At 48.3% G+C, this 13,666-nt stretch overlaps 2 protein-coding genes across 3 annotated transcripts in view; one reads left to right on the top strand and one right to left on the bottom strand.

The window, feature by feature from the left end:
- Window positions 1–1,484: 1,484 nt before the first annotated feature.
- On the bottom strand, window positions 1,485–12,849 carry THAP8 (THAP domain containing 8). Of its 2 annotated transcripts, none has more exons than XM_045075905.1 (4): window positions 12,662–12,849; window positions 2,870–3,062; window positions 2,269–2,643; window positions 1,485–1,993 (listed from the first exon to the last, which is right to left on the bottom strand). In XM_045075905.1, exons 1-4 carry the CDS (start codon window positions 12,742–12,744, stop codon window positions 1,850–1,852), a joined length of 795 nt encoding a protein of 264 aa, XP_044931840.1. In that variant the 5' UTR covers window positions 12,745–12,849; the 3' UTR covers window positions 1,485–1,849. The 2 variants fall into 2 exon arrangements, with proteins under 2 accessions (XP_044931840.1, XP_044931841.1); XM_045075906.1 differs by having other exon boundaries at window positions 12,676–12,848.
- A 529-nt stretch (window positions 12,850–13,378) lies between these two features.
- Window positions 13,379–13,666, top strand: part of WDR62 (WD repeat domain 62) — a 42,960-nt gene continuing 42,672 nt past the window's right edge. The window contains exon 1 of the mRNA XM_004765153.3: window positions 13,379–13,664. Coding sequence (XP_004765210.1) covers window positions 13,488–13,664 — 177 coding nt within the window. The 5' untranslated portion in view covers window positions 13,379–13,487. The remainder of the gene's footprint in view (window positions 13,665–13,666) is intronic.

The raw sequence follows: 13,666 nt of genomic DNA, 5'->3' as shown, positions 1-13,666 counted from the left end.
GAGGGAGGTGCTACAATGGCCCCAGTCGTGGGTGGCGGGGCTAGACAGGCCCATGTATGTGGAGTCTCTCTTTCTGTTCTCTGTCATCTGTCCCACAACATTATCTGTCCTGGAGCTCTGGCTTGGCATCCAGTGTGGGAGATGCAGGACTCTGGGCAATGACCACAGCTTTGTCGGCCACTCCACAGAGGATGGGATTCCTTGGATCCAGCAAGCTGGGCAATCCCAGACAAAGAAGTAATAGAGATGAAGAACACAGGGCAGAGAGGGGAGGGAAGGAGAGAAGGAAGAGAGGAGGGGAGAAGAAGTGGTGAGGAACAGGGAGGCCAAGGTGGGAGGGGGATGTCAAGGAACAGAGAGAGATGTGGGCAGAGACACTTGTGGGGATGTGGGGATGTGAAGAGATGTGAGGCCAGAGAGACATTCGTTGGGGAGATAAAGAAGTATGGGGCGTCCAGGTGGCTCAGTCGTTAAGCGGCTGCCCTTGGCTCAGGTCATGATCTCAGGGTCCTGAGATAGAGCCCCACACCGGGGTCCCTGCTCAGCAGAAATCCTGCTTCTCCCTCTCCCTCTGCTCCTCCCCTGCTTATTCGCGCTCACTCTCTGTCTGTCAAATAAATAAATAAATAAATAAATAACTCTTAAAAAAAACAAAAGTATGGGGAAACAGGAAAATGTAGGGGACATGGAGAGAAAGTTATGGAGATAGGCCAGACACAGAGAGGGACAGTGATATGAGGGACACAGAAAGATGGAGGTGAAGAGAGACATGGAGGAAATGGGGAGACAGACAGGAGGGCAGAGAGATGGGGCAGAGAAACATAAAGATGAATGTGGGAAGAGAGGAGGACATGGGAAAACAGGGATTGAATGAGGGCAGCGGAAGCAGAGAGAGAGAGACACTGTCAGCCCCGGGGCCCTGGCAGGCTTCATGAAGAGTACCAGGCCTGAGTTGGAGCTCTGTCCCTGCTCTTCTGTGTGTCCCCCTTGTGCCCCAGCATGGTCCAGTCACAGTCTGCCGGGGCAGCCCCACTGCAGTTCCAGCTGACTGCTACTGGCTGTCAATATGAACCCAGTGCTGCTACACCTGTTGAGCCTTCAGGAAAGACCAAAAGTTATTTTAAAACACTGATGTTGAGGCCAGAAAAAGTCATATCCTCGAGGCATGACCAACCCCCTGGCTGTCAGGCTGAGACACCTTAGCTACATGCCTACTTGGGGGGGGGGGCTCCTTTTTTAAAATTTTTACTTATATATATTTTTTTAAAGATTTTATTTATTTGAGAGAGAGGTGGGAACCCGATGTGGGACTCAATCCCAGGGACTCAATCCCAGGACTCCAGAATCCTGATCTGAGCTGAAGACAATCGCTTAACCAACTGAGCTACCCAGGCGCCCCTCATTTATAAAGACTCCTTTCTTTTTTAAGATTTTTTTTATTTGAGAGAGAGGCAGAGTGAGAGAGAGAGAACATGAGTGGGGTGAGGGGCAAAGGGAGAAGCAGAGTCTCTGCTGAGCAGGGAGCCCAGTGAGGGGCTCAATCCTGGAACTCCAGGATCATGACCTGGGCCGAAGGCAGATGCTTCACCCACTGAGCCACCCAGCCACTCCGGGGCAGGGGTTCCTTTCTGAAACCCCTTCTCACTTCTCTTGTCCAGCCCAGGCTGAAACCCCTGGAACCTCCAATTTGGCCCTAGGGTTTTTAGCAAGGAAAAAGCCTAGTCAAACTGATTCTTCAAGAGAGGATACCCTCTTCCAATACTCAGTAGTAAAAGCAGGAACATAAAGGCCTTTAGAAGGGGCCGGGGCGACTCTGGTAGAAAGGCTGCAAACTCAAACTCAAGCTCTGTTAGGGGCCCGGCAGGGAACTCTCCAATAGGAGGGCACTGGCCTGCTGTGGAGTCAGACCCCTGGCTTGAATCCTGGTTGTGCATCTTCGTGGCTGCCTGACTTCAGGCAAGTTACTGTAGCATCCTGGTGCCTGTTTTTCCATCTGAAAAATGGGGACCACAGCTGCCTGAAGGTCATAGTGAGTCTTCAGTAAGTTATTAACAATGTCTGGCAGAGAGAAAGGGCTCTTTAAATATTATTAAGAAACAGAGCAGCCATTACCCTGCTCTGACCAACAATTGGTAGATGTTACCAGATTGACTTTTCTCAAGAAAAGCCAGACACTTAGAAACATTAGTGAAATGTTCTGACTTTAAATACTGGTCTCTGGTTTAAAGGAAAAGACACAGGCTACGGGGGCCGGGTGGCCACACTCACAGGGCTCGGGGGGCCCTCCCGGCACAGCTGCTGCGCCAGCTGTTCTAGGGCCCGCAGCCGCAGCTCGTGCTGCTCCTGGCGCCGCTGCAGGCTCCGCACCCGCCGCCGCAGCGCTCCCAGGACAGCGTCCAGCCTGGCTAGTGGGTGCTGGGCCCGGACTCCAGGCTGCTGCCCTGCAGGAGCAGGAGGCGGTTGCAGGGGGGTCAGGAACACGGTGGTCGTGGCCTCAGGGGCTCCGGATGCTGACCCCAGTACCACAAGGGGCACAGGGCCTGGGGCCGAGACAGAGACAGCAGGACCAGGGGACAGGGGTGTGCCCTCTGGTGGGGAGGGAGGCACGACTGGCTTCTCAGTGTTGCGGGAACTCTGTTGCCTCTGGAAGACAAGGCATGGGATGGGGAGCATCAGGGCCAGACTCCAAGGGGTACTGCCCTTGGGTGAGGCCAGACCCCTAGGAGGAACTTCCCTCAAGGCTGAGGATCAGGTGGCAGGGCGGAGTCAAGAGACTCAGGAGAGGAGGGCTGGGGATCAGACTCCACGGATTAGTTCCAGGTGGGGAAGACGTGCTCAAACTCCAGCAGTGGGACCTCCTTTCACTCACCTTAGCAGGGGGTGCCGGGGAGAAAATGGATGGCACTGCATCAGGCCGCAGGTAGCGCACACCCCAGCGCCACTGGAAGCAGGAAGGCGTGAAATGCTCACTGCACAGGTGCTGGTGGCAGCTGGGCTCCCAGTCCTCGTGGCCCATGTGCCGTAGCCAGGCCTGCAGCCGGGGGCCATCCTTCAGTGGGAGCCTGCCAGGGACCGTGGCATCAGAGGGTCAGCAGGTGCAGTCCCAGCCCTCTCTGAGGACATGCATACCCAGAGATCCCTGGGCTCCACACCTCAGTTTCCCTAGGCTGGGAGCTGGCTCTGCCTCCTACCCAGGCTTGCTCTACCACCCACCCGCATCCCCTTCTTCAACTCCACCTTTGCAACACTCAACGTCAGCCCACCTCTCCCACCTCTGCTGCCCCTCCCATCCAGCCTCCATCCTCTCCTGGCTGGAGATTTGCAGTGGCCTCCTTCCTGATCTACCCATCTGTAGCCACAATCTGTTCCTCCACATAAGCCTGAGAGAGCAGTTTCCGAAACCGGACAAATCTAGAATGTGTCTACATTCATGCTGGCGGGGTGGCGTGAAAGATGAAGAGAGATTTAAGAAACATCCATTTGCAGGCTGTGGACCTCGTCTGCAACAAACCATTCCATAAAAAGACATTTTAACATAGTTAGGGAAAATTGAGCATGAATTGGGTATTCAATAGTGCTAAGAAATTAATTTTGCTAGGTATCATAATTGCATTGGTTTATGCTTCTAAAACAGTCCTCTGTTGGAAAAACATTTTGAAATATTTATAGGTAAAAGAACTAACATCTGGGACTTATTTTAAAATCACGCATTAAAGGTTTAAATTTTTTTTTCAAGATTTTATTTATTTATTTGACAGACAGAGATCACAAGTAGGCAGAGAGGCAGGCAGAGAGAGAGGAGGAAGCGGGCTCCCTGCAGAGCAGAGAGCCCGATGTGGGGCTCAATCCCAGGACCCTGGGATCATGACCTGAGCCGAAGGCAGAGGCTTAACCCACTGACCACCCAGGTGCCCCCGCATTAAAGGTTTAAATGGGTGAGGGTAGATGGAAAAGATTAGCAAAATGTTGATAAATGGTAAATCTGAGTGACAGATGCATGAGAATCCGTCTTATAACTCTTTAACTCTATAACTCTATAACTATAACTCTATAACTCTATTTTTTGTGTATGCTTGAAAACACCTGTTAAAAGGTTTTTAAACAACCCAACAACAAAATGGGCAAAGGACTTGAACAGATAGCTCTCCAAAGAAAATATACAGATGGCCAGCAAGCATATGAAAAGATGCTCAATATCACTAATCATTAGGGAAATATAAATCAAAACCATCAGATAGCGTCTCATAACCACTAGAACGGCTATCATAAAATGCAAAATGGGTGCCTGGGTGGCTCAGTCAGTTAAGCATCTTCAGCTCAGATTATCATCTCCAGGTCCTGGGCTCGAGCCTGGCATCAGGCTCCATACTCAGTGGGAAGTCCGCTTGTCCCTCTAACTCTCTCGTGCTTACATCCTTGTGCACGTGTGCTCTCTCTCTCTCAAATAAATAAATACATAAATAAAATCTCTTAAAAAATAAAAATTGAGGGGCTCCTGGGTGGCATAGTCGATTAAGTGTCTGACTCTAGGTCTCTGCTCGGGTCCTGATATCAGGGCCTTAAGGTCAAGCCCCATGTCAGGCTCTGAGCTCAGCGAGAAGTCAGCTGAAAGCTTCTCTCTCCCTCTCCCTCTGTCCCTCCCTGCACCCGTGCATGTGTGCGCATGCTCGCTCTAAAATAAATAAATAAATCTCTAAAAAGTTTAAAAAATGAAAATTAAAACAAAACAAGTGTTGGTGAGGATGTGCAGAAACTGGAACCCTGTGCACTGCTGGTGGGAAATATTACCTGGAGCAGCAGTTGCAGAAAATAGTAAGGCACCTCCTCAAGAACATCAAAAATAGAATTACCATGTAAGGGGCACCTGGGTGGCTCAGTGGGTTAAAGCCTCTGCCTTCAGCTCAGGTCAAGATCCCAGGGTCCTGGGATCGAGCCCCGAGTCAGGCTCTCTGCTCCGCAGGGAGCCTGCTTCCCTCCCTTCCTCTCTCTGCCTGCTTATGATTTGTCAAATAAATAAATAAATAAAATCTTTAAAAAAAAAATTACCGCATGAGCCAGCAATTCTGCTTCTAGGTACAGACCTAAAAAAATTGTTAAGTGGGGTCTGGAAGAGATATTTGCCCATTCATGTTCATAACAGCATTATTCACAATAACCAAAAGCTAGAAGAAACCCAATATTCATCCATGGATGAATGGATAAAGAGAATACAGTATATGCATACAACAGAGTATTACTGAGTCTCCCAAAGGAAATTCTAACACATGCTATAATGTGGTGAACCTTGAGGACATAATGGTAAGTGAATTATGCCAGTCATACACAAAAAATACATGAGGTAGCTAGAGTAGTTCAGTTCACTGGTTTCCAGAGGCTGGGGGTAAGGAGGGCAGGAAATTGAGACTTGTTGCTGAATGGGTATGGAGTTTCAGTTTTGCGAGATGACAAAGTCCTGAAGACTGGTTGCACAATAACGTGAACATCCTTTTTTTTTTTTTTTTAAATTTACTTGACAGAGAGAGATCACAGGTAGGCAGAGAGACACGCAGAGAGAGAGGAGGAAGCAGGCTCCCTGCCAAGCAGAGAGCCCGATGTGGGGCTCGATCCCAAGACCCTGGGAACATGACCCGAGCCCAAGGCAGAGGCCCCAACCCACTGAGCCACCCAGACACCCCCCTCCTTTTTTAAGATTTTATTTATTTGAAGGGTGCTGCCTTCGGCTCAGGTCATGATCTCAGGGTCCTGGGATGGAGTCCCGCATCGGGCTCTCTGCTCAGCAGGGAGCCTGCTTCCATCTCTCTCTCTCTCTCTCTGCCTGCCTCTCCATCTACTTGTGATCTCTATCAAATAAATATAAGTACCGCGCGCTAACCGATTGCGCTACTGGAGCACCTTCTATCAAATAAATAAATAAATCTTTTAAAAAAAAGATTTTAAAGATTTTTTTTTAAATCTTTTTTTTTTAAGATTTTATTTATTTGACACAGAGAGATAGTAAGAGAGGGAACACAAGCAAGCGGAGTGTGAGAGGGAGAAGCAGGCTTCCTGCTCAGCAGGGAGTCCATGTGGGGCTCGATCCCAGGACCCCAGGATCATGCACTGAGCCAAAGGCAGATGCTTAATGACTGAGCCACCCAGACGCCCCAATAATGTGAATATCCTGAATATTATTGAACTGTATATTCAAAAATGGTTAAGATGGTATATTTTATATGTATTTTACAATTTAAAAAAAAATTAAAATTAAAGTATAAAAAAAATTAACTAAATAAAAGCTTTCCCTGTGAGAAGTAGGTGGGGACTCTGAGACTCAAGACTGTCCACAATGAAGATCTCATTTTCCAGCTTCATCTGCAGCCAGGAGTGGCCACATAACTGAGTCCTGGCCAGTCTGTCCTATGGCAGTTGTGAGAACCTGTGACATATTAAATGTTTATTTTAAGCAGTTAAATTTTGAGACAGTTTTTGTTATATGGCATTAGATAACTAATATAGTTGGTCATCCACATTCCACCTGCACTATACATTCTACATCTGTCACATCATTTACTTAATTCTTTTCTTAAAACTGACCAACTTTAAAAATGAAACAAGGGGCACCTGGGTGGTTCAGTAGGTTAAGCCTCCGCCTTCAGCTTGGGTCATGATCTCAGGGTCCTGGGATCCAGCCCCGCATCGCGGGCTCTCTGCTCAGCGGGAAGCCTGCTTCCCTCTCTCCCTCTGCCTGCCTACTTGTGATCTCTCTATCAAATAAATAAATAAATAAAATCTTTTAAAAAATGAAACAAAAACACCTCAAAGAGAAACTTTATACCACACCTGAAAATGGAAGAATAAGTATCAATTCCACAAACAGAAGCTGACCAGTAAGACAGCTGGATACCGTCATCTGCCTGGACATCACACAGCCCTAAAACAGAGTGTGGAGGTATTCTATGCACTGACATGCTATTGGCAGCCATAGACATTCCAGGAAAAAACCAAAGTTCCAAACAGAGTATATCCACTTTTAGTAATTGTGGGAGGCTCAGTAACAGCCCTCAAAAGACATGCATGTCCTAATCCCTAGAACCTGTGACTACTAGGTTGCAGGACAAAAATGTGATTCAGTAAAGGATCCTGAGATGAGGAAGTCATCCTACCTAGATTGTTCCCTGGGCCCTACATGCAATCGCAAGGATCCTTGTAAGGGGGTAGGTGGCAAGCGGATGTTACAACAGATGAAAGAGGAGAATGTGATGTGACCAAAAAGGCAGAGGCTGGAGTGACCTGGTCACCAGAAATCAGAAGAGGCAAGAAATGGACTCTCCCCTATAGCCGGCATCTCTGGGAGTGCCACCCTGCAAACACCTCGATTCTGCCCAGTAAAACTAACTTGCGCTTCTGGTCTCCAGAAGTGTGAGAGGATAATTTCTGCTGTTTTAAGCCATCAAGTTTGTTTCAGTAGCCACAGGAGATGAATACAGTAATAAGGGGGAAATTAGGACATGTATTCATGTTGCTTGTATTTGCATAAGGAAACTGGAAAAGATACATGAGAAAGGAGGTGAGCAGGATAACAGAGATGGGCCTGGGAGCAAGACTTTCCAGCCAAAAGGCCAAGGGACAGGGCAGGTGGGGGTGGGGTACAGCTGGTGAAAGAGGACAAAAGGGCTGACTCAGAATCTGAGCTGTGGCACCCAAAGAGAAGAACCCCATGGCACGCAGCCAGGAACTCTGGCTGCCGCAGTCCCTTTTGCCTCTGTTTGAGATACAAATCCTCCCATCAACCCCATTCTGCCTGGACACACACAAGAAATCTCTTGCAGCAGCATTCCCCACCCCCTCCTCTTTGGCAGAGACTGGCAAGTGACTACTACACACCTCCTTTTCTTCTTCCTAACAAAAACTCCAACTTCAGCTGAGGTCAGCATGTGCTGTGCTAAAAGACTACGTCTCCCAGATTCCTTTGTGTAGGTGGGGCCATGTAACCAAGTTCTGGCCAGTGAATGCTTTCCTGTTGTGTGAGAAATCTGGGATGGTAACTTAAATGCGAAAGGGTTCTCAAATGGATCAGGGTAGCTCAAAGGGCAAAGGAGGAGAGTATCATGAAAACCCTCTTCCTCACTTGGTCTTTTTCTTATTCTCCTTTGTTCCTTTGGATGGCAACACTTTTATAATGGGTTCTCTAAAAATCTACTTTAGGGGTACCCGGGTGGCTCAGTCAGTTAAGCGTCTGCCTTCAGCTCAGGGCATGATCCCAGAGTCCTGGGATTGAGCCCCTCATAAGGCTCCTTGCTCAGTGGGGAGCCTGCTTCTCCCTCTCCCTTTGCTGCTCCTCCTGCCTGTGCTCTCTTGCTCTGTCAAATAAATAAATAAATAAATACAATCTTCTTAAAAAATAAAAATTAGGGGCACCTGGGTGGCTCAGTGGGTTGAAGCCTCTGCCTTCTGTTCAGGTCATGGTCCCAGGGTCCTGGGATTGAGCCCCATATCAGGCTCTCTGCTCAGCGGAACACCTGCTTCTCCCTCTCTCTCTGCCTGCCTCTCTGCCTACTTGTGATTTCTCTCAAATAAATAAATAAAATCTTTAAAAATAAAAATTAAAAAAATCAAAACCTACTTTAAGTGGACAGTGTCCTCCTTTTTTATAGAATAGTGTAGTCTTGTTGGTCATCTTTCTAGATCATGTAGTGGCATACACTGCTAAAAGTTCTTCTTTTCCAAAAAAAAGTTATTTTATTCCTTACTAACAGTCAATTCAGAATGTCTTCAGAGTGGTTAAATGCAGCTAAATTACTACATTTCCCCATCTCCTTTGCAGCTGGGGGTGAGTAATGATGAAGAACTCACCACTGGATGGGGTTGCTGGGAAGGCTGGATGAAGGGGCCTAACTCAGTCTACAGTTGGAGCCCCTTTTGCTCTTCGTTCCTTCTCTTTCCTTCTTACCAGGAATGGTAGGCTATAATGGCCGGGCCACCTGGCAACCATCTTGCATGGAAGCTGCGTGCCAATGATGACAACACAGAAAGATAGGAACCTCAGCCCTAATCACTGTGGACCTGCCACACCAGTGCTGGTCTGTTTTGTTTTTGTTTTATTTGAGAGAAAAGTAAACCTTGGTAGATTCTAGTATCGTTCAAAGTATTTGCTGCCCTTCCCCACATGAAGATTACATATTTCTACTGCACTGACCTGAGGCTTGCCATAGACTTACTTTGGCCAAGGACTGAAAGTGACATGGGCCACTTCTCAATATAGCATTTATGACAAGCCATTGGGTGACTCTTCCTACTTTCTCTTTCCCTCCTCCTACAAGACCAGCAATATTCCATGTAGGGGAGGATCCTTTGGCTTGAGTCCCAGGTTAGCATATTATACAGTAGGTCCACATATGGTCTGCAAAGGACAGAGTATGAATGAGAAATAAACCTCTGTTGTAGTAAGAGATTTTGTGACTGTTATTGTGTCTGTATAACTTAACCATGCTGTATCCTATAATATGCTGTACCTCCATAATTTTTTTGAGCCAATACTATTTCAGGACTTTCTTATTGTCACCCAAATGCAATTCCCAACTCACAGGTTTCCCATTAGAGAGGGCTCTCATTTGTCCCAAAAGGGCTGAAGACAGAACTAACGAATGGTTCCTCTGGCTGCCTGGCAGGCTCCTATGTTATTCTCTGGCAGCCACTTCCCTCGACAGGTTTCACCTTGTTCCTTCCTGCCATCTACACCTTCTCCTGAATCTCTTTTGGTAACAGCTCCTCATCAATCTCTTATTGACCATGTGATGTGGCTTCTGCAAGACTGATTCAGAGATAAGCCTTAAGGCAGAAATGGGTTAGCCTGTGTAAGGGACAGCCTGGCAACCATGGGTGGAATTTAAACAACATAGACATGAACTGATTTTTATAAAGTCATCTGGCTGCTTTGTACAACTGTCATTGTTCTCCTCGTTACTGTATGTGAAGCACTTCTAACAGCATACAATAGGTGATCTCTAAGTAAGCTGTTATTGGTGTCCTTCTAAGGGACGCGGAAGTATAGGCAAGGAGGCCAGAAGCAGCTATCACCACCATGTCTCATTAACAGAGGATGGTGGCCTGAACGATACTGTGAGAGCAGAGGTAATGAGAAGGGGTCAGGCTGGAAATGTAGGGGTTTTCTGTTATTTCCTAACAGTTTACTTAGGATTTTCCCATTTGCATTTATAACTGTGTTGACACAGCATGAGGGGTTTTGCTGTGATTGTTGCAAGGGATGTGTTTGGAGGGTAAAGTCCAAAGATGGGTCGATGGACTGGACAGGGACAACATGCTGAAGAGAGGATTGGGAGTGACTCCCAGGTTGTATGTCTAGTTCTTTAATGTTCCTTCACTTATCCATGAACTCTGTCCGGACAGGAACAACATCTGTCAGGGTCCTCTGGGTCCTCTGGGTACAGCAGGGGCTTCCTTACTCCAGGAGACACTCAGAGTTGCTGAATTAATAAAGAGTGCCAGACGTGACCTATGTAAAAAAGCAAATCTGGACACACTGATATGAGTTTAAAGACTCCTCTGCATCACTCCTACTCTGCATCAGGGTCCCTCAAGGGACATGGGCTGCTGGGGTTCCTGGGAGAGGGCATCTGGAAGGCATTAATGAAATTCATCCAACAAATATTTACCGAGCACCCACTATGTGCCAGGCCCTGTTTGAGGGCTGGGGAAATAACAGAGAACAAGACGGAAAAAAATCTCTGCCTTCACGGAGCTGACATTCTAGTGGGGGGTGGTGGAGAGAATAAATGAATACATCAAATATGTGATATGCCAGATAATGATAAGCATTAAAAAGAAAAATAAAGTGGGAGAGGGTTATCATTTTACACAGAGTGGTGACCATAAAGGTAAGACCTTTCCACGTAGAGGGAAAAGCATGAAGTCCCTGAGGTAACAATGTGCCTGGCATGTTAGGGGTACACGGAGTTGCCAGTGACACTAGAGCACAGGGGTAAGGTGTAGGAGGAAGGAAATGAGGTCATACAGATATTGGGGATCCAGCTCCTGTAGGGCTTTGTAGGGCTTTTTGTCTGCTTCAGTCTCATCTTTTTGTCTTTTATTGAGTGAAGTGGGACCCAGGGGAGGATCTGTTGGTTTTTTTGTTGGTTTTTTTTTTTTTTAATTTACTTGACAGAGAGAGAGAGAGATCACAAGTAAGCAGAGAGGCAGGCGGTGGGGGGGGGGGAGCAGGCTCCCTGCTGAACAGAGAGCTTGATGTGGGGCTCGACCCCAGGACTCTGAGACCATGACCTGAGACAAAGGCAGAGGCTTAAGCCACTGAGCCAGGCACCCCACCCAGGGGAGGATGTGAATAGAGGGGAACTCTGATTTGACTCAAGGATACACAGGTTCCCTGTGACTGCATTTGGGGATGTGTGTGTGGGAGTGGGTTGACCAATGAGGAGGCTACTGAAGTAGTGCAGTCAGGTGGTAGTGGTAAGGGCCAGAACCAGAATGCAGGCAGAGAAGAGGGTCAGAAGTGGTCAATTCTTGATGTATTTTAAAGGGAGAGCCAGCAGGATCTGCTGATGGTCTGGATGAGGAATGAGTTCTGGCACATTTAGACTAAGGCCACAGGGACAAACCTGGAGTCCAACAGAGTCAGGTTTATTTACTATGACAATGAGGGAAACTGCACACCAGAAGTACGAGAAGTCTCACTCAACAAAGGAAAAGACAGGATTATTATTTGTATTTGAGAGAAAGGTGAATTTTAGATGAAATGTAAATGAAACTGGATAGGCTTAAAGCAAAGGAGAACTGTGTGGATAGATACTAGTCAGGATTGTGAAGTGAGTCCAGGGTCCTGCCTCCTTGAAAGCAATAAAGTTTAGTTAGAGGTGGAAAACTGTGTCCAGAAATGCCTTTCCTGAAGCTCTGCACCTGGGTAGAAGCAACTGAGGTTGCTTCTCAGTGTCAAAGTGAGAACAACTCCAGGCATTGAGATGTTTCATTTTTACTGATATAATCCCAAATGGCGAAGTTTATGGCAGCCTATGGTTTTAGGCTAAAAATTTTTTTCCTACTAAATTTTCCTACTAAAAAAGCAGCAGTCACTCAAAGAAGGGGAATTTTTTTCACTTACATCCGCATGTCCCTGAGAAAAATACAGAAATGTTTTTCCTATTCAGCCGGATTTTCCCGTGTTTTTTATTCTAGCAGGGGAATAAGAAATGGGAAGACAGATTTTTTTTTCTTTTTTTACAGTTCAAGCTAATTTTTATTTTCTCAAGTGTGAGGAAAGAAAGGAGGTAGGGATGACTCTAAGGTTGCCAGCCTGAACAACAGGAAAGATGGAGTAAGCTCTTAACTAAGAAAGGTTGTGGAAGGTTTGGGAGGGAGACAAGATCAGGAGCTCAGTTTCGGATGTTTTGCGTTCGAGATACCTCAAATTCGCGGAGATGACTAGCGGGAAGTTTTAGGCTCCCTCCACAGTCCTACTCCTCACGCTCGCACCTGTAATTAATAGTTTATCCCTGTGCTTTAATACATCTGTATTGTATGTGCTCTGTTTAGTGCTGAGTATACCGACTCTTCAATTTGCTACTAGCCCTGCTTCTAGACACCTGCAAGATGGACCAGCGCCCGGCACAGCCGCAGTTACCCTCGGGCCCCGCCCCGCGCTTGCGCTCACTTGTAGAAGCTCACAGGACGGTTGTCAGCGCCCAGTCGGCCCGCAGTGTTGGAGCAGTTCGGAGCCCGGCAGTACTTGGGCATGGCTACTCGACCCGGTTAAGTTCTGCCCAGGCTGCAGTAGTGCTCTGGTCCTCTCCGGGTGCCGCCGAACCCCGCCCCGCCCGCTCTCCGCCTGCCTCACGTGACGGCCCCTGGTGTCACGTCACATGCAGGGTACTAGAGCGCCTGCGCGCTACGCGCCCAGCCCTGTTACCACGGTGACGCTCTGGTCACGTGGCAGGTGGGGGCTAGGCTAGGCCTTCGGCGCAAAGCCAGCTCTCAGTCGCCCGGCCCTTACCACATGTTGAGGGAGAGGTGGAGTCACGGCTTTTTTGAGCCTGCGCCAAGTGGCCCACTTTCAGCTCCACCCCTACGCTTACATCCGGGCGACTGCCCCTGTGTGGGTAGTTGCTTGGGGATGGGGAGTGTAGCAAAAAGCGAACTGGAGGTGTTGGTTTTAGCTACGTGAAAGTTAAAACCTAAATGTTTGTTAATGATGAAAACACCACATAAAAAACGCCACTTCTCTTGATCAGGCATCCTGTAAACTAGCTACGGCTCCACCCTACCATATACTTTGCTCCACCTCTCAGCCCTCATTGGTCAAAACCGCCGCCCGGCCGCCCTGACATTGGCCAGACCCGAGCCTGCCGCGTCCAATGGGCGGCGGCGCCGGCTTTCCCGCGGCCGTTTGCTCTTCTAGTGGGTCGTGGAGGCGGCGGCGGCGGTGGTGGCGGCGGTTGAGGGGTTGAAGAGCGTAACGGTCGCCCGGCTCCGGTAAGACGATGGCGGCCTTGGGGCCCGGAGGCTACGCGCGGAATGATGCAGTCGAGAAGCTGCCATCCGTGGCGGTCGGAGTTCCGATGAGGAGGGGCCAGTGCTCTCCACCCCCCGCTCCGCCGCTCTGTCTCCGGCGGCGGACACGACTCTCGGCGGCGCCGGAGGACACGGTGCAGAGTCGGGT

Source organism: Mustela putorius, unplaced genomic scaffold, assembly GCF_011764305.1.
Source record: "Mustela putorius furo isolate JIRA1106 unplaced genomic scaffold, ASM1176430v1.1 tig00000174_pilon_pilon_pilon, whole genome shotgun sequence".
Lineage (NCBI taxonomy): Eukaryota > Metazoa > Chordata > Mammalia > Carnivora > Mustelidae > Mustela > Mustela putorius.
The sequence above is the reverse complement of the archived record's forward strand: the minus strand, read 5'-3'. Positions and strand labels throughout refer to the sequence as shown.